Genomic DNA, 22,569 nt, shown 5'->3' with positions numbered 1-22,569 from the left:
AAGTCACGATATTTTTCCTGTTTCTCATCCTTTTGACCTCATAAAACCTTATAAGTACAGATCTAAATATAGTGATAATTCAGTTTGATTCATAGCAATAGCTTGTTGTCCCTTCTTTACCTTCTTAGTATTAAAAAGTCGCCTTGTTCGATGTCACCAAAGGTGCATTTGGTAATGCCAGTTGAGTCAGAAAAGGGTTTGATAAGAAATAGGTCATAGAGATAATGAAAGCAAAAATCGATGTGGCTTGATAAAAATAGGGAAGGGACAGCTATTTTCAGCATAAAAAAATTAACAAGACACAGTGATGAAACTGAAAGGGAATAATGGTGGCTGGTTTGAGCATTAAAAGGCAAGGGCAAGACCAGACTTGAGGATGGCAGACAAGGAGGACAAAAATTGAAATATTTATGAAATATGATAGGACTTAACAGAGAAAAATATTTTAAATTGGCTAACAAGGCACTGGTGGGATGATATAAAAGGGGAAAATTTGGTTCTACAAGAGCAATGGCCACAGTATGTGCAGCTGGTTATCATGGGAGCAAAAATTGTGTGTGTGTGTACAGGCTATCCCTAAACATGGTGTGGTTTAAACCTCTTTCTCTAACTTTACTTTACTTCATTAACCCTTGCATCAAGAATACTACAAACAGAGTGGCATTTGCTACTGGCATATAGAAAAACCCCCAGAAAAGTGAAGATTATAAACTTGGAGTTCCCTGTTCCCACTAGTAAAAGGAAATGCAATGTTTTAGGTCAAGAGACAAATGGGGAGGGATAGGGGACATAATTAGCTTGATGGGCCACACTCCCCTAACACACCCACCTCTTAAAAAACATTTTGTTACATTTTCACCACGCCTACTTGGGACCATCCTGGACCATTTAAAGAATGTAAGCAGAAGTCACTTCTTTTCGTTACTTTTTATGTTGTTATTTAGTTAGTACTATTGCCTTTGGATAACCGAGCCCATAGCTATAGTAGTTGCACAGGCCTTCTCTTTGACTTGAAACACTGCACTTTATTCCTCTGCCTCAAAGCATCTCAGAATATAACATTGTATTTTAGTTCTAGTGGTCCCTCCAGGCCATCCTCTCCTCCATCCCAGTGGTCTTTTTTTTCTTTTTCTTTTCAGATTCATATGTTATTTGTGTGATTATATTCCTTCTGTTTATGTGATTGTTTTAGTCAATTGTTATGTTATGTTTTGGTTTTTTTTTAATTCTTACAGCGTTTTATAGTGGTTTCAGTGTTTTATTGTACAATGTTTTATGCTGATTTTATATTGGAAACCGCCCTGAGTCCCTTTCAGGAGAGAGGGCGGTATACAAATAAACTTTTACTTACTTACTTCTTATTATTATTGAGGTGCTTATAAGTATTTTAGTAATATGCTATCTGAATAATGTCTTATAATGAAAAAAGTTAACACAGCTGGCTTTCTATCCAGCATCTATAAGGGGAAATCTGTGTGCATTATTCACTTACGGATTTAAGAAACACCTGTTGTTGCAATATTGTCATCCCTCTTGAAGACATAGGATAGGTTCAGTTGTCTCTGACCCTATGGTCAGTTGTCTCTGACCCTATGGAGGTATGGCTGAAAGTTTCAAACTTGTGTTACAGTATCATAGGAAAGGAGCTATTTTCCAGAAAACTGAATTCTGGATTCATCTAGTTCAGTACACTGACTTATAGCAGCTTTCAAGGAGTTGAGGCAACTATCTTTCCCAATTTAAACTTCAAATGTCAGGCATTGAATCTGGAACCTTTTTCATGCAATGCATGTGTTCTCCCCTCCTGAGCTATGTTCCTATTTTAATGCAGCTACTGACAAAATAAATATGGGAAATTGCAGTTAAACTCTAGTTAGGATATATTTAATTATGGGGGCCAGTGTAATGCCTTATCACATCAGTTTTTATAAAGCAGACTTACACCTTGATAAGGCTGCAACACAGCAGAGGTAATGCGTATTGTTTGGCAGGCACAATGAAAAATACCAAGAGCATCATGGAGGAGTCTCAGACCACTAAACATTGTTCACATGTATGAAACGGATATCACCTTTAAAGGTATATTACAGTATTGGCAGCATGGGACGCAACTTAAAGAATTTGGATGCTGCTTTTTATTGCCTCATGCATAATCCTTGTAAGCTGAGATGAGGATCTGTGATAAACCAATGAAAACATGAAAAGGTCTGAAAGTAAGATAAGATGGAACAATCAGGATTTTGGAGAGCTAAGAAGAATTTCTTGGTTGTTGCACTGGACATTGAAATCTGTGTAGGGCCACAAGCTCTATGAAATCCTCTTGCCTGAAAACCCATTTCCCTCTACTGAAATCAGTGACCCTGCTACTATTGAAAATTGTAGCAACACACAAAAAAACCTTGTAGTTTCCATTCCCTTTCCTTATAGAGAGATTGGAAACATGGTGCAGAAAGGTTGTGTTACAGGTTCTCAGGTTCCCTCTTGCAATTATATGGAACCATTGCAGATTTCACCAGTTGCTACAGCAAGGGCAGACTGGCAAAGGGCAAGCAAAATGGTCAACGGTTTGGAAAACAAGCATTATAGGCAATGGCTTAGGGAGCTGGGTATATTTAGCTTGGAGGAAAGAAGGCAGAGATAGCCATGTTCAAATGTTTGAATGATGTCACATGAGGAGGGCGCAAGTTTGTTTTCTGCTGCCCTGGAGACTTGGACATAGAGCAATAAATTCAAATTGCAGGAAAAAAGATTTCATCTAAACATTAGTAAGAACTGTTCAACAGTGGAATATGCTGCCCCAAAGTGTGGTGGAGTCTCCTTCTTTCTTTTTTAAAAAAAATATTTTTATTGAAGATTTGTATATATACACAATGTCAACACAAGACACAGACAAATTGGGTTTAAAAAGGGTAAGGTTTGATAAAAGGGAAATGGAGGGGTGGGGAGCAGGGGGGGTGGGGGCTGAGGGATGTGAAGGGGAGACACATTAGGGGGGGGGTAACTTCCGATCTTTGTTCTTTTCTATTACATGTTACATTATCAGTTCATGGATATTATTTTCTTAATGTAGTCCTCAAACAGTGACCAATTCGTGGTTTTCATCGCTCCTTCTCTGGGGACTTTTAAGTAGAGGCTGGGTGGCCATGTGTTTGGGTGCTTTGATTGTGTGTTTCTGCATGACAGAATAGGGTTGGACTGGATGACCCTTGTGCTCTCTTCCAATCCTATGATTCTATGTTGAAATAATGGTGGTGTGGTTTCCAGTCAGTTTCATGCTCTTAAGAAGTTACACATCCTTTGTCTGAAAAGGAGGGCTGTTACTCCTATGGCTTTTGGTATTATAGTCTTCCTTCGGTTGGTAGGTATTATTTATAGAGTTAAGCCTGAAGGTGATGAGTCTTCAAAAGGCTCATGACCCAGGCACCAAACATTTACTTACTATCACTCCCACATGAAACTCGTGTTTTAAAATGTGACTATCAAGCTTCCCCAAGAGAAATAGGAAAGGGCCACCTTATGTGTTAGTAAGAACTCCTCAAACTGAAGAACGTTGATTAATGCCCCCTCAAAAAAAAAAACCTACAGAAATCTACCCACCTTTAAGAAGTGTGAAGGTCCTGCAGATGTGATGTGGGATAGTTAGATCTGGCATTGCCTGCTAAATAGCAAGCCATATTTTAGAGATATTAATCCCTTCTCCTTAGCTGCATCCCATCAGGAATTTAATCAGTTGGGTATTATTAACTAATTGTCTTGTTAACTAAATGCAGGTGTAACCTTTTTCTATTTCAGTAAGGTGGCCTTGTCTTTTATAAAGTGTGGGTATATAAGGAAAGGTCTCTCTGACCTTATTGATAGAGTAGTAAATAATCTCTCTATGTTTGGCCAGACCCTAAGATGATATCAGGTTTCCTGAGGGGAAAAATGCCTGCTGACCTACATTGGTAGAAAGTATCTGCCTCAAAATTATTGTTTGCAGTGTTTGGAGACTGGGACAATACAGGGCATGTAATGACCCAAATTCCTATACCTTGAAACTTTCTGCCTTTCCAATGAATTGTGGTAGGCTTGGAATAGTCTATACAGTTTAACTTTTTCGATAGTGTATTGATAAGTTTCTAACTGGCATCAATGACTTCTATTTGACTGGATGCCCATACGTGTTCATATTGAAGAATAAATATTGCAGTTGACAAAGTAGCATGATCTCAGATTGTTAATATTTCTAAATTAGTGACATAATGAAAACCTCAGTAAATTTCTCATACTGAGATGTACCTAGATTTTAGTAAAATGCCACTCAAACTCAAAAATGGAAAGTTTGTGATAAATTCAGTTTGAGTTATTAAATCTACAGTTTTGATATTTCAAATAAGCATTTATTTAAAGCTGAATAAATACCAGATAGCTGTTCCTGAGTACCAAGTTGACTGTGACAGTTTCTAAGACAGCCTTTATTTCAAAAACAAAAATTTTAAAATCCAATTTTTCCAAAATGCTTCCTAGAACAAATAGAAAGCTTATTGATTTACTTGTTATCTATACATTTGTTAAATTTTAATTGTGTTCAAAAGTTTGTGGTCAGAAAAATGGACAATTTTAGCATTTTTATAGAAAAAATTCAAAGGAGAAAAATACAAGATAGGCCAGTGATATTTAGCTTCATTTGCCAAGGATGTTTAATAAAAGCAGAACTTCTAGTTGTAAAGTGTGCTTATTAAATTCTTCACTTCCAGTACCTAATTAATTCTAGCATTTTAAATTAACAGTGAAACGGATCCCTGCTGTATCATTTCATAGCTACAGCATATTTTGTCCAATAACCCAGTTGTGAGTTTTAATCAGCTGCTCTCCCAAAACAGAAACAAACAAACAAACAATAATCTTTAGCTAAAGAACTGTATTGGGCAGAGAAGTGCTAGAAGACAAGTTATTCAGAATGAGAGCCCGAAATTGATGTCTTAAAAGTATAAGTTAGTGTTCAATAGAATTGTATATTTAGATTTATTAGTTTTGTCCTCATCAATAGCACCAACCAAGCTGGATTTGAGTAGTTCTGTTGTAGAATTACAAGTACAGCATCACCCGTCATTTATATTGATATCTGAAATTATGTTTTAAATAAAAGCTAGTTTTTTCTGTATATTTCCTAGTCATGTTTCACATGTGGAAGCCCACAATATCTAATGCTGCTAGTAGCTCCTGTTACAGTCATTTCTTTAAAATACCCAGCAATGACATCTATCTAAAACGCAACAGGATTTTAAAATAATCTTTCAACAGGATTTTAAAATGGTGCTTGTTTTGATGTAATTTTCATGGACTTAGACTTTTAAAAATTGTTTTATTTCATTAGTACTTTTGTTAAGTTCATATTTACAGTTTGGGAGTTAGCACTGTTTTTGGTAAAAATTGAGTTAATCTAGAACTCTGAATTATTTGTATATTTCATGTCTGACCTCATAGTTCCTGGACATGAATTCCAGGTGATTTTGAATAGTTCAGGTCTTTCATTCACCTCAAAAATCGGTATTGGGTGGTTATTCCTTGTCCTCTCCTACAGAACACTCAACCAGAGTTTCACCACTAATATGGGTAGGTGGCTCTGAAGAATATTGTGGACAGGTGATGATGATGGTTGGTTAGTCTTTCACTTTGCATTTCCTAGCCTTCACCAGCAGGATTGGTTTCTCTCAAAGTATCCCCTTGGACTGTTTTGTGTTATCTTAAGGACCAATGAATACAAGTGCCATAGTTTGTTGTCAGGACCATAATTTCTGGGCCTGCACTCTGGCGCCAGTAATCAAGGACGCTGACATCAAAAAACTGATAAGGCACCCGCAGCTCTCAACCCTGAAGGAAAACGGCTGTGGGCGAGCGGGAAGAATTGCGCGGGGTTTTCTCTGGGCGGGAATTGTTACTTTGAATGTGGGGGGGAGTGTATATAAGGGGATCTTTCTGGGCTGACCAGCAATCTTGGCTTTATATGTGTGTACGGTATTCTTCAGTAAAGTCTTCGGTGACAACAGAGAGAGTTTCTTGTGTTCATTCGGAGGCAGCTGGAGTGAGCTGACAGTCTGTATTGTTTTTCTTCCACTCTGGGGGGATACATATTAGCCTGAAGATATTGTAGTAGTGGATGGCGAAAAAAATTAATTGTTTTAGTTTCTGGGCAGCATGCTCAGTCTTACTGTAAAGTGTTGTACAAGTACACTCTGTGCCTTTAATTTCCCATTATCTGGTTGGATCCTAGAATTCCATGAAAAACTGTTGTAAAGGATTAATACATCAATATTGATAAATAATTATGTAGAAGAGAACAGATCCTGAAAAATACTCAGATTTTGGGTGGAGGAATTGGGCCTAGAAAATGCAATATTTTCCTTCTTTTGACTACTTGGACTAAGAATAAAGTTGTTTTTACTCTCCATTTGAAACCAATCATACATAAAGGGTAGAGTCTGGTCTCACTCTAAGAATTACTACTTATTCCCTAACCACTAGATTTACACTGGATCCTTTAAATGGATATATTTCTAACAGTGCCTTGTAGGTCCCAGTAGGTATTATATAGTTAATTATCCAGAAAGTTTTCTAAAAGACATAAAGCTTAAAAAATAGCCATGGGATAAAAAATTGAAGGAGTAAAGTAATAGTTTTTTTTCAAGTGAAGAGCAATATTCAATGAAGTTCCATAAATACACACACATATACACATACTAAGTGTTAAATGCTGCATATTAGGCACATTGAACAAAACAGTCCCAGCATCACGTAAATATGGGTAGAATATGAATGGCTGTGACACTCCTGAAAGAAATGTTACAGATGTAGTATCAATGAAGGACACCTTCATGCACTGTTCACATGTGACGACACAGGCAAATTTCAAGTTAGGGATTGTTATGAAGTATCCTGTAGTTTGAAAATAAGATTTAGAGATGTGAACACGGGGGGGGGGGGGGGGGGGGAGAGAGAGAGAGAGAATTCAATTTTTCCTGGAAAAAAAATTAAAAGAAAATTAGTGAATAGTTTCTCTCAAATGATGAATAAAATATTCCCCTAATTAGTGCCCCCCAAATAATTTCTAAAGTTAAAAGAGGCCAGTACTAAAACTGCCATACAATATAGTTTCCAAATCTGCTCAAGAAATGGAGGGTAGGGCAGGAAACATTGTCCCTATAGTTTACTTTGTATTCTGTGTATCCCACTGGAAAAGAAAATCTTTTTTCCTGTCGAAACATGTCAATTTTCCTTTTGAGGTTAAGGGAGAAGAACATTCGTAGAAATAGGAAGTAATTAGAAAATTGTGTGAAAGCTGACAATAATAATAAAATCAGTATTGGGTCAAGTTTCCTGCAAGGAAAACCAAAAGGACTGGCTATATTTTGGTAAAAATATAAGATAGCATGTGATTCATCGCTATTTTTTCTGACATAGTAGGAGATATAACAAGTGTTATTTCTGAGTAAACAATGTACAGAATTGCATGATCAAGGACGAATATGATGGCTGCATGTAAAAGAATGAGTGGCACAGATATGCCCTTTTTCCAGTCTTATAATACTAGAACTTGTGGTTACCCAAAGAACACCACACAATATGAACATGCAAAGTAGGCAACATCCTGTAGAACAGATATAGGGAACATCTGCACCATCCCCAGTATTGTCCTACCATCACCCTAAAAATTTGCTGTTATAGCTGTTTCGGTTGAGGCATGCAGTCCAGCAATATCTGTAGATCCCTATTCCTTACTTCAGACAAAGGGTTGTAGCTTAGGTTGTTTTCTAAAGAAATTAATGCAAAAATAAAAAAAAGTTCAAGTATCCACGGGATACAATCTTATATACATAGCGTTGCGCCCCTCCTCTCCCAAGGAACAGACAAAAGATGTCAGAACAATCAACAATTGGGCCACACAGTTTACAGAAAACCTACACACACAGATAGATACCTTCATAAAAACTCCAACCATCACCCAAGTCAAAAAAGGAGCACAATCAAAGCCCTGACAGACCGTGCACAAAGAATCTGCGAACCTCACCTCCTCCAAGGTGAACTCAACCACCTAAACTGGGCTCTACAGGCCAATGGATACTCCACCACAGACATCAGAAGAGCTGCAAGGCCAAGAACAAGCCAGGAGAGTCAAGACAAAGATCCACCCAGAGGAAAGGTGTTCTTACCATACATCAAGGGAACTACTGACCGCATAGGGAAGCTGATGAAGAAGCACAACCTACAAACTATCTACAGACCCACGAAGAAAATCCAACAAATGCTACGGTCAGCGAAGGACAAGAGGGATCCTCTCTCTTCTGCAGGAGTCTACCGGATACCATGCAGCTGTGGACAAGTCTACATAGGGACCACCAAACGCAGCGCCCAAACAAGAGTCAAAGAACATGAAAGGCACTGCAGACTAATTCAACCAGAGAAATCAGCCATAGCAGAGCATTTGATGAACCAGCCTGGACACAGAATACTATTTGAGAACACAAAAATGCTGGACCATTCTAACAACTATCATGTCAGACTACACAGAGAAGCCATTGAAATCCACAAGCATGTGGACAACTTCAACAGAAAGGAAGAAACCATGAAAATGAACAAAATCTGGCTACCAGTATTACAAAACTCAAAAATCAGAACAGTAAATAAAAAGCAATACTCGAAAAACAGAGGGTTTCCAGACATGAATCAACCAAGGGCAGTTAACGACTCTAAACAAAGGATGCCCCAGAGGCAGGAAGAAGACAGCAGATAAGCTTTTCAATGCTAATTTAAGTGATTAACTACACATTCACACTGACCTCTCTCACCCTAGACTTTCCACAGATATATATTAACCTCTTTGCTTAGTTTTCTCCATACCTCACAACCTCTGAGGATGCCTGCCATAGATGTGGGCGAAACGTCAGGAGAGAATGCTTCTGGAACATGGCCACACAGCCCGAAAGACATACAACAACCCTGTGATCCCGGCCATGAAAGCCTTCGACAACACATTGAACATCTCTACGGGGAGAAATTGTTCCAAGACACACGGAGATTGGAAAAACTAAGGACCAGGAAAGCACATCTGCTGTGCTCCCTGACCTTCCTTCTACGCTGCAGAGACACAGATACCATCCCACAATTTCTTGCAGCCAAAAGGACCTTCAAAACACCACAGGCTCATCGCATTTACAACCGCCTGGAACGCAACCTCTTGAGAGAGAGAATCCACACCATCCGTAAAGAACTCGCAAACACAGACAAAGAACTGCTGCACCTCCACATCAACATCAGCCAAAAGATGAATACCCAGGACTGGGATAAAATAGACAGCCTTACCTACAAGAAAATGGAGAAAGACATGGTTCTCCACACCAAGAGACAAAAACAAAAATTTGACAAATGCCGTAAGCAACAGCCAAAGCCAGAACTGGATAAATCACGGACCATCATCAACCTGACAGACAGACAACTCACTGAAGACCAAGTATCCATTCTAGAAAAAGGAGGAAATTTTGCAGTCACCACCACCAGGATCCCAGTAGAAAACATCATTGCCAATGTTGAATCAGCAATTTACCAGCTCCCTGAGGAAGAAGCAGAGGAAGTAAGAATGGAAACAGCAAGGATCCTGAGAAATGCAAAACTCCCCCCCAGCAACATAACGAGAAAAGAAAGACAGGCCATCAAAGATCTCAACTCAGATCCTGAAATCATCATTCTTCCAGCTGACAAGGGGAATGCCACAGTAATCATGGAAACAAAACAATACAAAGAAAAAATCAGACAACTTCTAGATCCCACAATTTACAAGAAACTGAAACAAGACCCCACTAACAAAATCACCAGAAAAACGAACACTCTAATCAAGAACTCCTCCATTAACTTTGACATACGCCAACAGCTGTGCAAATCAGAAGCCCTCCCACCCAGGCTTTACGGACTCCCCAAAATCCACAAGGACTCCATCCCACTCAGACCCATTGTAAGTGCCATTGGATCGCCGACTTACAACCTGGCAAAATTTCTGGCTACACAGCTACAAACCCACATTGGGCTCACTGCACATTATATCAAGGACTCTACACACTTTATAGAAAAGATCAGCAACCTCAATCTAAGCACCAAGGACATCCTGATCAGCTTTGATGTGGTGTCCCTTTTTACCAAAGTCCCAGTAGCTGACACCCTCACACTAATCAAACAAAACTTCCCAGAAGACATCACAGCCCTGTTTCACCATTGCCTCACCACTAGCTACTTTCAGTGGGACACTGGATTCTATGAACAGAAGGATGGAGTGGCCATGGGGAGCCCTCTCAGCCCAGTAGTAGCAAATTTCTATATGGAATACTTTGAAAAACAGGCCCTAGAAACAGCACCAAAAAAGCCAACTGTTTGGTTCAGATACGTAGATGACACCTTCACAATTTGGAGCCATGGAGAGGAAGAACTCAGCAAGTTCCTGGACCATCTTAACAGCATCCACCCAAACATCCAATTCACCATGGAAAAAGAAAAGGAAGGAAAACTGCCATTTCTAGATGTTCTGGTCATCCGCAAACCCAATCAACAATTGGGCCACACAGTTTACAGAAAACCTACACACACAGATAGATACCTTCATAAAAACTCCAACCATCACCCAAGTCAAAAAAGGAGCACAATCAAAGCCCTGACAGACCGTGCACAAAGAATCTGCGAACCTCACCTCCTCCAAGGTGAACTCAACCACCTAAACTGGGCTCTACAGGCCAATGGATACTCCACCACAGACATCAGAAGAGCTGCAAGGCCAAGAACAAGCCAGGAGAGTCAAGACAAAGATCCACCCAGAGGAAAGGTGTTCTTACCATACATCAAGGGAACTACTGACCGCATAGGGAAGCTGATGAAGAAGCACAACCTACAAACTATCTACAGACCCACGAAGAAAATCCAACAAATGCTACGGTCAGCGAAGGACAAGAGGGATCCTCTCTCTTCTGCAGGAGTCTACCGGATACCATGCAGCTGTGGACAAGTCTACATAGGGACCACCAAACGCAGCGCCCAAACAAGAGTCAAAGAACATGAAAGGCACTGCAGACTAATTCAACCAGAGAAATCAGCCATAGCAGAGCATTTGATGAACCAGCCTGGACACAGAATACTATTTGAGAACACAAAAATGCTGGACCATTCTAACAACTATCATGTCAGACTACACAGAGAAGCCATTGAAATCCACAAGCATGTGGACAACTTCAACAGAAAGGAAGAAACCATGAAAATGAACAAAATCTGGCTACCAGTATTACAAAACTCAAAAATCAGAACAGTAAATAAAAAGCAATACTCGAAAAACAGAGGGTTTCCAGACATGAATCAACCAAGGGCAGTTAACGACTCTAAACAAAGGATGCCCCAGAGGCAGGAAGAAGACAGCAGATAAGCTTTTCAATGCTAATTTAAGTGATTAACTACACATTCACACTGACCTCTCTCACCCTAGACTTTCCACAGATATATATTAACCTCTTTGCTTAGTTTTCTCCATACCTCACAACCTCTGAGGATGCCTGCCATAGATGTGGGCGAAACGTCAGGAGAGAATGCTTCTGGAACATGGCCACACAGCCCGAAAGACATACAACAACCCTGTGATCCCGGCCATGAAAGCCTTCGACAACACATTGAACATCTCTACGGGGAGAAATTGTTCCAAGACACACGGAGATTGGAAAAACTAAGGACCAGGAAAGCACATCTGCTGTGCTCCCTGACCTTCCTTCTACGCTGCAGAGACACAGATACCATCCCACAATTTCTTGCAGCCAAAAGGACCTTCAAAACACCACAGGCTCATCGCATTTACAACCGCCTGGAACGCAACCTCTTGAGAGAGAGAATCCACACCATCCGTAAAGAACTCGCAAACACAGACAAAGAACTGCTGCACCTCCACATCAACATCAGCCAAAAGATGAATACCCAGGACTGGGATAAAATAGACAGCCTTACCTACAAGAAAATGGAGAAAGACATGGTTCTCCACACCAAGAGACAAAAACAAAAATTTGACAAATGCCGTAAGCAACAGCCAAAGCCAGAACTGGATAAATCACGGACCATCATCAACCTGACAGACAGACAACTCACTGAAGACCAAGTATCCATTCTAGAAAAAGGAGGAAATTTTGCAGTCACCACCACCAGGATCCCAGTAGAAAACATCATTGCCAATGTTGAATCAGCAATTTACCAGCTCCCTGAGGAAGAAGCAGAGGAAGTAAGAATGGAAACAGCAAGGATCCTGAGAAATGCAAAACTCCCCCCCAGCAACATAACGAGAAAAGAAAGACAGGCCATCAAAGATCTCAACTCAGATCCTGAAATCATCATTCTTCCAGCTGACAAGGGGAATGCCACAGTAATCATGGAAACAAAACAATACAAAGAAAAAATCAGACAACTTCTAGATCCCACAATTTACAAGAAACTGAAACAAGACCCCACTAACAAAATCACCAGAAAAACGAACACTCTAATCAAGAACTCCTCCATTAACTTTGACATACGCCAACAGCTGTGCAAATCAGAAGCCCTCCCACCCAGGCTTTACGGACTCCCCAAAATCCACAAGGACTCCATCCCACTCAGACCCATTGTAAGTGCCATTGGATCGCCGACTTACAACCTGGCAAAATTTCTGGCTACACAGCTACAAACCCACATTGGGCTCACTGCACATTATATCAAGGACTCTACACACTTTATAGAAAAGATCAGCAACCTCAATCTAAGCACCAAGGACATCCTGATCAGCTTTGATGTGGTGTCCCTTTTTACCAAAGTCCCAGTAGCTGACACCCTCACACTAATCAAACAAAACTTCCCAGAAGACATCACAGCCCTGTTTCACCATTGCCTCACCACTAGCTACTTTCAGTGGGACACTGGATTCTATGAACAGAAGGATGGAGTGGCCATGGGGAGCCCTCTCAGCCCAGTAGTAGCAAATTTCTATATGGAATACTTTGAAAAACAGGCCCTAGAAACAGCACCAAAAAAGCCAACTGTTTGGTTCAGATACGTAGATGACACCTTCACAATTTGGAGCCATGGAGAGGAAGAACTCAGCAAGTTCCTGGACCATCTTAACAGCATCCACCCAAACATCCAATTCACCATGGAAAAAGAAAAGGAAGGAAAACTGCCATTTCTAGATGTTCTGGTCATCCGCAAACCCAATCAACAATTGGGCCACACAGTTTACAGAAAACCTACACACACAGATAGATACCTTCATAAAAACTCCAACCATCACCCAAGTCAAAAAAGGAGCACAATCAAAGCCCTGACAGACCGTGCACAAAGAATCTGCGAACCTCACCTCCTCCAAGGTGAACTCAACCACCTAAACTGGGCTCTACAGGCCAATGGATACTCCACCACAGACATCAGAAGAGCTGCAAGGCCAAGAACAAGCCAGGAGAGTCAAGACAAAGATCCACCCAGAGGAAAGGTGTTCTTACCATACATCAAGGGAACTACTGACCGCATAGGGAAGCTGATGAAGAAGCACAACCTACAAACTATCTACAGACCCACGAAGAAAATCCAACAAATGCTACGGTCAGCGAAGGACAAGAGGGATCCTCTCTCTTCTGCAGGAGTCTACCGGATACCATGCAGCTGTGGACAAGTCTACATAGGGACCACCAAACGCAGCGCCCAAACAAGAGTCAAAGAACATGAAAGGCACTGCAGACTAATTCAACCAGAGAAATCAGCCATAGCAGAGCATTTGATGAACCAGCCTGGACACAGAATACTATTTGAGAACACAAAAATGCTGGACCATTCTAACAACTATCATGTCAGACTACACAGAGAAGCCATTGAAATCCACAAGCATGTGGACAACTTCAACAGAAAGGAAGAAACCATGAAAATGAACAAAATCTGGCTACCAGTATTACAAAACTCAAAAATCAGAACAGTAAATAAAAAGCAATACTCGAAAAACAGAGGGTTTCCAGACATGAATCAACCAAGGGCAGTTAACGACTCTAAACAAAGGATGCCCCAGAGGCAGGAAGAAGACAGCAGATAAGCTTTTCAATGCTAATTTAAGTGATTAACTACACATTCACACTGACCTCTCTCACCCTAGACTTTCCACAGATATATATTAACCTCTTTGCTTAGTTTTCTCCATACCTCACAACCTCTGAGGATGCCTGCCATAGATGTGGGCGAAACGTCAGGAGAGAATGCTTCTGGAACATGGCCACACAGCCCGAAAGACATACAACAACCCGATGTCAGAATTATCTTTCTCAGAGAAAGGAATCTTCTGTCAATCTCCGGTTTCAGAAAATCTTCCCAAATTTTCAGGAAGCATTTGGTTGTACACTGCTGTCTTCCTTTTCCTGCTATCCCCAGTAAGCTGAACTGGTTCTGACAGGTTACTTGAACAGAGTTTGGGCATGGTGGTGAGCATAGCAATCTCATCATTTCACAAACTGCCCAACCCTATTTTGGATAGCAAAACATACAATTTAGCAATGAATGTGGTCCTAGAAAACCCTACCATATATACTTCTGTGTAAGTCAACTCATTTAAAAGTCAAGGGCAGATTTTAGAGGCCACATGGATATAAGCCGTAGATAGGTCAAAGGTTATTCTACAGAGAAGGAAAAGCACCAGCACTATTTCAAGGGGGAGCCCAACCCTGTCTAGTCATTGAAAAGAACCAGAAGGGGCACCATACTGAGAGAGTCCAGGAGAACAGACAAGTACTTGCCAAGTACTTCAGATAAGGGAATGGTTCCTTTTTTTAAATGAAAGTTTAGATAGCATAATTATACTGACCCATACATAAGTCTATCAAGGTTTTTTGGGTCACATTTTTTTACTAAATTTTCTAGACGTATATAAGAGTACATATAATAATTAAACTCAATTTTTAATAGCCAACAATACTTTTTTCTAAACTATCTCTGCAGTTCTACTAATAGATATTGTGGCTTTTCCTAAAATAGTTTTCTGTAGGATATCTGCCCCTACTTCCTGGTATTTTGAATTGAGTGAATTCTAGACAATTTCAAGCCGCCCTGAGTCCCCTCGGGTGAGAAAGGCAGGGTATAAATGCTGTAAATTAAAAAAATAAATAAATATGTGGGCCGAGTGTAATTTTCATTAAAATTATCTTTCCATGCCTTTTCAAGCAAATGGTATAGTGTGTGTGAAATATTCAGTATATATCCTTTTAGTGACAGTTACCCAAAGAAACCTAATTGTATTCTGAAAAAACACCCAGCTTAGCTACTATGACAGCATTTATACTGCTAATTTAATTTAATTTAATTTAATTGTTTTAATGCAACATGGTCACATAAAATTGTAATTTTTCTTCCACAACATTGTCCCAAGGCTAGGAACATTAGGGGGCAAGCAAAATGTTCACATTCTCACAGTGAAAGCAGGGACAACCATATGAGAGATTCAAGCCATGAAGAGATATAAAGGAATTTTCCATGGGAAGTGTGGTACTTTTAAATGGATTTTAAGAATATGTTTTAATTTTAATAATGATCTGCTTAATTGTGTCTTAATATTATAACTTACTGCCACCTTAATTCTAACTGTTTTAATCAGATGCAAGCAGCACATCTGCTACCACTGGGAGAAAGATGAGATATGAATATGAATCTGCTGACCTTCCCTGCCTGTTCCCCTCCCCACCCCCGCCTCCTCACAATTAGTGAGGACCTGCAGACATTTGGATCCTGAAAATGGTGAGAAAGAGAAAGCTCTTTCATAGAGTTTCCCATGTCATCTTGAATAGTGTATCTCCATGTTCAAGCAATCTAGAAGAGCACTCTAGGATCTCCAGTGCCATGGAGCACCATCTAGAAATGTCAGCTGTAGAACACTAGGCATTGGATAAGCGGTTATTAGAGTGCTTTTCTGAATTGGGTTCTATCTTGGATCTGAAGAAGATCAGGAAGGTTGTGGTTAAGATGTTTCAGATGAATAACTTCTGTCCCATTCTAAATAGCTTAAACAATGAGGATTTTCCTTTTTCAGGCCAATCTCCATAGGGCTGCGATTATTTTTTCTTATTTATTTTATTTATATTACTATCTTAATGCATGAAGCTTATAGGGACGGAATAGAAATTTGGTAGTTTTCTGACTTGGGATTGAATTTGAAGTTTCTGACCCATCAAAAAAACCTAAGTCAGAAGGAAAATGTCACAACATAATGTGTTCCCAGCACATAATAAAACTGCAGAGTTTTAAGAACAGAGCAAGAAACTTTAGTTTGCATTATGAACCTACATCCACTTTTTTATTATCCACAGGAAACGGCACAGCTTCCTAAGGAAAAATGTCTTCAGCTGTTTATATTGTTTTTTAATAAAATGTATAAAAAATGCAACATATTGCACCTTGTTACAATCAACACAATGAAGCAATCCGTGCTATGAGTATAGTTTTTGTCTGATTGAAAGTCATGCACCTCTCAAATGATATGCAGCGGCAAAAGAAATTTGAGCAGGCTGCAGCCATATGTGGGTTTGTTATATAATGTTGGGTCTTGTATTTTTTGTAGTGCAACATTGATGTTTTTACGTAAGACTCATGGCTTGGAGTTTTACCATTCCGAACGTGCAAACCTTTACCTTTAATGTGCAAATAGAATCAGTATTATTAAACCCTATTTGGTCCAGTTGTCAAGATCCTCACAAAAATATTGATGTTTTGATACTCTGTTTGATATTTTTTGCTTTATACGTGTGTCCTGACCGAAGTGCTCTTCCTTAAAAGGTAAAGGTTTTTTCCTGACAGTAAGTCTAGTCGTGTCCGACTCTGGGGGTTGGTGCTCATCTCCATTTCTAAGCTGAAGAGCTGGCATTATCCATAGACATCTCCAAGGTCATGTGGCCGGCATGACTGAATGGAACGCCATTACCTTCTCGCACATTTGCATGTTTTTGAACTGCTAGGTTGGCAGAAGCTGGGGCTAACAGCGGGAGCACACCCCCTCCCCAGATTCAAACTGCCAACCTTTCGGTCAGCAACTTCAGCATCTCAGTGGTTTAACCCATTACGCCACCAGGGACTCCCGTGCTCTATCCTACGTACAGGGAATTCTCTCTTGGAGAAAGGGAGTGATTAATTTGCATAAAGAATATAGTGGAAAAAGGAAGGCTTGCTTTTGCTTTGAAATACACCATTCCTAAGTACTCATTTCAGTTGTTAATCAGAATTTTTATTTCTGTTTATTTTAGAGCATTTATATTTTAAGGCATTTATTTTTCTTTCATTGTTACTTTGCTTACTTACTCTGGATATTGGTGGGAGAGGAAATTCATACCTTACAGGAAGAGACTTATAGAAGGTAGTTAGATGGGTGAAACTGGGAACAGGAATGGAGGATCATGCTATCCATGGCTGTCAATGTGGGTTTTATAGGCATGTTGTGTGCCTTCAAGTTGTTTCAGATTATGGCGACCTTCAGAAGAATTTATGAGGGGAGTTTTGGCAAGATTTTTCAGAGAGGGTTTGCTTTTGCCTTCCTCTGAGCTTGGGATATTGTAACATGATGCCAAGCCTACCAGTGGATATTGATAAGTTTATTGGAATCCTGGTCTCCCAGGCCCCTTCTACATTGCCATATAAAATCCAAATTATTTGCTTTGAACTGGATTATATGGCAGTATAGACATATGTAATACAGTTCAACTCAGGTAATATGGATCAACTGCTTCGATAATATTATATGGCAATGTAGAAGGGGCCCCAGAGTTCTAGTCTAAAACTCAAACTAAAGCACCACACTGGCCTAAGCCCTTATATTGGGCTGCACAAAATTCTATCTCATAAAGTGTAAAGTTATTTCTAATGAAATTTTAGAGTCCTTGCCCCTATGAAGCAAATACATGATCATAGCCAAGCCAGAACAAGAATCTGACATGGCAGAAGGAGCTACATCAGTTCCTTTTCCCTACTACAACTCCCCCTGTAAATAATAGTAGGAGGACTTCCTTCCTGTATTCAGATTAATTTGTTGCACTGCCCTCATCCAGATTAGGTGATCAAGGCAAAGGCAAGGAAGTTTTAAGATTTCATGTAAGGTTAGGAAGTTAGGAATAAACAACAATATTTGTATCAGCCTGTTCCCTAGTTAATTCATGCCTAACCTTTGCATCAGAAAAGACAGGATACTGTGTTTCCCCGAAAATAAGACAGTGTCTTATATTAATTTTTGCTCCCAAAGATGTGCTAGGTCTTATTTTCAGGGGATGTCTTATTTTTCCATGAAGAAGAATTCACATTTATCGCTGAACTAAAAAAATGAACATTTATTATATACTGTACAGTATTTGTCATCACAAACCAGCATAACCAGACAAACTGAATCCTATCAAGAATTTCTTGTCATTATTTCCATGTACAACTGGTATGTACATTTACCGATCTTGCATGCTCTGGTGTTCTGTTCAGTGGGCATGCTTCCAAACAAAAACTTTGCTAGGTCTTACTTTCAGGGGAGGCCTTATATTTAGCAATTCAGCAAAACTTCTACTAGGTCTTATTTTCCGGGGATGTCTTATTTTCGGGGAAACAGGGTACTAGCCTGTATACGTATTCCTCACATTTTGATGACTCGTTTTTTGATTACCTGCTCTTTCGACCATTCTAAATTGTAACCCTGAGCCATACTTTCAATCCATGGTCTGCTCTTTGCTCTCTCAGTTGACTTGATGTCATCTTTTTCATTCAGTCTGTGTTCATGCATTTGTGTTCATGATGCATTGTAGAAATTGTGTGCAGTACATCTTTGATACAGTACTGTACAATATGTGTACTTATGGTACAATATTCATATAGTACTTCTATATTATATTAAATATAAGACTAGAATCGGTTTTTCAACCATTTCCACTTTTTAACAGACCTGTGGTCCCTAACCCATTCAAAAATTGGAGGATGCCTTTGGGAAATGCTGCCATATGGCAGTGCTGCATCACTGCTGAAGGAGGCATGTTTTTATCTTAGAGAATATCCCTTTTTCTTCCCCTCTGCTTCTTATAAATGCATTGCAGGGCTTTTAATTTATCAATTGATTGTCCTCTTGCTCTCCTTGACCTCTGCTTCTGTTAGCATGGACCAGGTAAATTTCTGTTCTCATCTGCTTGCACATAGTATCAATCCACTTGCATGTTTGCTCTTGAGCTTTCTCGCTTCACTTAAGTTAAAATATTGATGCTACTAAGGATGTACCAGGGAAGGGAAGTTTTGTGTTGTCAGGGCTCACTGTGGAATGCTAGCAACAAGCTATATTTAATGTTGGTGTTGTTTGGGTTCTAAACTGGTTGAACTCATGTGGGGAGAGGAGTTCCAGAAGCTTTGGGTACATACCTTATTTTCCTTGCCCCTAGCATAGTTGAAACTCCTGTTAGACTTCTGGTTAATCTTGTACTGTTTTCCCTGGGCTCTGAGAAAGAAGTAATCTCTGGAAGCATTCTGTTGTTATGACCGCTACTTAAGCTGGTCAGCTTTTTAAAGGCAGAATGGGTAAGCCCTTGAACTGTTTTATAGTTCATTTTTTTTGCGACTGATCTCTTCTCTACTTTTTTTTTTTGCAGTTCCAAACCCCTGAGCTTCTATCACCGACCTTGTCCCCTTCCCTTCAAGATCCCTCCCTGAAATCTTGGCCCTCAAGCTGATATGGATCAATTTAAGTGTTGTTTTGTAGATTTATTGTGGCAACGGGAGTATTGTTCTGTGGACATACTCTCTATCAAAACATAGTAGGAACAGTCAATTGTAAAAAAGAGTAAACACATAAAAATTTGCTAATTCAGAGTTAGATCACCCATGATCCCTTGAACTGTTTAATCATTTGCAGTTTCCAAAACTCTATTCAGTTCTTCCCCAACTGATTGTCCTATCTCTATTACAGCTTTCTCCTATCTCTCTCTATGCATTCCCCCCTATTTACCTTCTCAGTTTCAGTTTTGTATTCTTTTTCCCTCTAGACCCTGTTTCACAGCATTACCTGAGCTCTGATTGCCAGGCTTACCCAACTCCTTCCTTCATTATATATTTCATTTGAATGAGCAGAAAATTGTTGTTTTATAATAAATAATAAATACAGTCAGCTCTCCACAGTTGCTGGGATTAGGAACACAGGACCTCAGTGAAACTGAAAAACTGCAAATAATTGTTGCGGAGTTTTTTACATGAAAGAACACATTTCTAAGAATCTCTGGGTACTCTAGTAAGACTCTACTAGAAATTGACTACAGAATTGCACTGGAGGACTGATTGATTCATAGAGAAGTGTTTTCTCTGGGGATCTCTATGTTCTCCAGCATTACTGTAGTCAACTTCTACTGAAAGTTGACGATAGAATTGCACTGGAGCACGTAGAGATTCCTAGAGAAAACATTTTAAATCAAATCCAAACATAATCAGATCTGACTGTATTATTTTGTAATAAGGATGATAAGCTTTCATGCTACCCTCTTTTCAGGGATTACAATAATTAGAAAACAGAAGCCTGAATCTCTTTCAGACGAATAACTGTTTTGCCTGGTACAGGCATGCCATCCCTTTAAGTTTTGTAAATTAGATTTCTATAGATACCAGGAGTTTTTGTTTGTTTCCCTTTACAATACACATTTACTGAAGCATTTAAACATTCACCTTTGCAGAGTGGTAATTAGATATAGCTCTGGTGCATTCATAAGAATAAGTATGTTATTAAAAGAAGGTATATAGATATAAAAAAAACCTTTCTCTCTCTTGCATTTACATTAGCACCAGCCTAAATGTACTGACTGACATTTATCCAGTTCAAAAAATGAAGTAGTGATGCTATATAATAGAGGAATTTTAAAGCCTCTGTTTTCTAAAATAGTAACAAATAAGTATGAGGATTACAGTAATTCAGAAACTTCTGTCTTCTGAAGGACCACAGTCCCTCCTTCTCTGAGCTTTATGTCAGATAAGATAGATAAAATAGGTGGGAGGAAAACGTGACTGAGTGATTGTAGCAAATCAACAAGAATTTGAGGCTCATCATTGTTTGACAGTAGCAACAACAAAATGGGCTCCACTCTAAAGGCCAAACTAGATAATACATTTAGCACATATTTAGGAAAATGTTCTCTCAAGTGTAGAAAGATGCCTGACTGTCACAACTCATGTTTCTTCCCATCTGGCTGTCTTTCATATAGTCTCCTTTTCTTTATGATGAGAAGGTCATTGAAAGGTAAGTACCTGCAAACCTTTATTGTTGAAGCGCATACCTCTGAGGACACCTTGCTAGCAAGAGGAAAAAACACGGTAATCACAAAAAGTTTGCATTACTATTAGAATCAAGTATGATCCTAAGAAAATGGAAGGGGTCAGTAACAAACTGGATTTTTCTGTGGAAGGACTTTCTTAGACTGGTATTGGATCTATGGTTCTATGGTTTTATTTCATAAAACATCTATAAAGTCTTGCTACTCTTTTCTCAGACTTCTGGATATGTGTAGAGTGCCTATTGTAAATACTATTGTCTGATAATTTCTGCAGGAGCTTGCCTATCTAAAGTAGCAGTGGCCTTATAGAGTAGCAATGGCCTTACAGATATTGCCTTACAGTTTAGAAAATTGCTTAACATAAAATAGATTTTAAAACATGCTACAATGATATGATACTCTGGGACCCAAGCAGTATCCTACCACTGCTGAATTACAGATGGCTCCAGCATGTCATTACCTTCTTTCTTAAAAGTAACTTTTCAAGTTGTGCATGAAAAGTGTAATAAGATAGAAGGAAGTCATTTGATTCAGGGGCATATGTTGAAGTTCTGCTTTCAGCATACTGATGAAGCTGTTCACAGCTCGCTCATCAAAACACAGACATACTCAATATATAGTATAATGGTGCAAGCTACTTCCACAGTTTTCTCATTGAGGAACATAGCTTTATGGAATTGTATGGTTTCAAATCATGAACATAGTTTATGGAAGGGATGGCCTCTACTCCTATCAGTCTTCCCTACCCACGATTGGGATACTATACCCTTGGTAATAATTGCTATTGAATACAGCCATGTCCTGTTATTTGAGTTACTTACAGTTTCAAGGATAACTAGGAATGCGACCTAAATAATTGAATAGACACAAATTGTGTTTTCAGTGCAAGTTTTGCCACATGATAAAGAACACGCATACAACATTACTTGTGAACAAAAGGAAGGGCACAACTTTACTGGTTACAACTGTAAATGGGGTTGGCCCAAGTACATGGGTCCTGGATCCTGGCTTTGACCAACTCACTTGTTGATCAATGACTTAGATACATTTGCTATTAAAAACAACATCATGGCCAAGAAATGTGACTTAATCAGCAGAGTAGACACAAGTTCTTTAAAATTATGTCCGTTGCCACCTTCCCCAAATTTAGCACCATCAAGATTTGTTTTTCATGTTGAGCTAGGTATGATCAGCATTTTGATATGACACATCCAGAGATTATTAATTTAAGGAAACCTGCGTAGAAGGGAAATGTAAA

At 39.3% G+C, this 22,569-nt stretch overlaps 3 protein-coding genes across 9 annotated transcripts in view; all 3 read left to right on the top strand.

Moving 5' to 3' along the window:
* elavl4 (ELAV like RNA binding protein 4) overlaps positions 1 to 22,569 on the top strand; it is a 128,773-nt gene that overhangs the window by 61,716 nt on the left and 44,488 nt on the right. The window lies entirely within an intron of this gene.
* LOC134298664 (uncharacterized) lies at positions 8,189 to 11,441 on the top strand. The gene has a single exon (XM_062979622.1). The coding sequence runs from the start codon at positions 8,894 to 8,896 to the stop codon at positions 11,432 to 11,434; it is 2,541 nt and encodes an 846-aa protein (XP_062835692.1). The 5' UTR covers positions 8,189 to 8,893; the 3' UTR covers positions 11,435 to 11,441.
* On the top strand, positions 11,558 to 14,113 carry LOC134298666 (uncharacterized). The gene has a single exon (XM_062979623.1). It carries the CDS (start codon positions 11,558 to 11,560, stop codon positions 14,096 to 14,098), a length of 2,541 nt encoding a protein of 846 aa, XP_062835693.1. The 3' UTR covers positions 14,099 to 14,113.

Source organism: Anolis carolinensis, chromosome 4 (assembly GCF_035594765.1).
Source record: "Anolis carolinensis isolate JA03-04 chromosome 4, rAnoCar3.1.pri, whole genome shotgun sequence".
In the NCBI taxonomy this organism is placed as follows: domain Eukaryota; kingdom Metazoa; phylum Chordata; class Lepidosauria; order Squamata; family Dactyloidae; genus Anolis; species Anolis carolinensis.
The sequence above is the reverse complement of the archived record's forward strand: the minus strand, read 5'-3'. Positions and strand labels throughout refer to the sequence as shown.

Excerpts from the sequence above, each read along its gene's own strand:
- LOC134298664 (XM_062979622.1), top strand. The coding sequence starts at position 8,894 with ATGCCTGCCATAGATGTGGGCGAAACGTCAGGAGAGAATGCTTCTGGA.
- LOC134298666 (XM_062979623.1), top strand. The coding sequence starts at position 11,558 with ATGCCTGCCATAGATGTGGGCGAAACGTCAGGAGAGAATGCTTCTGGA.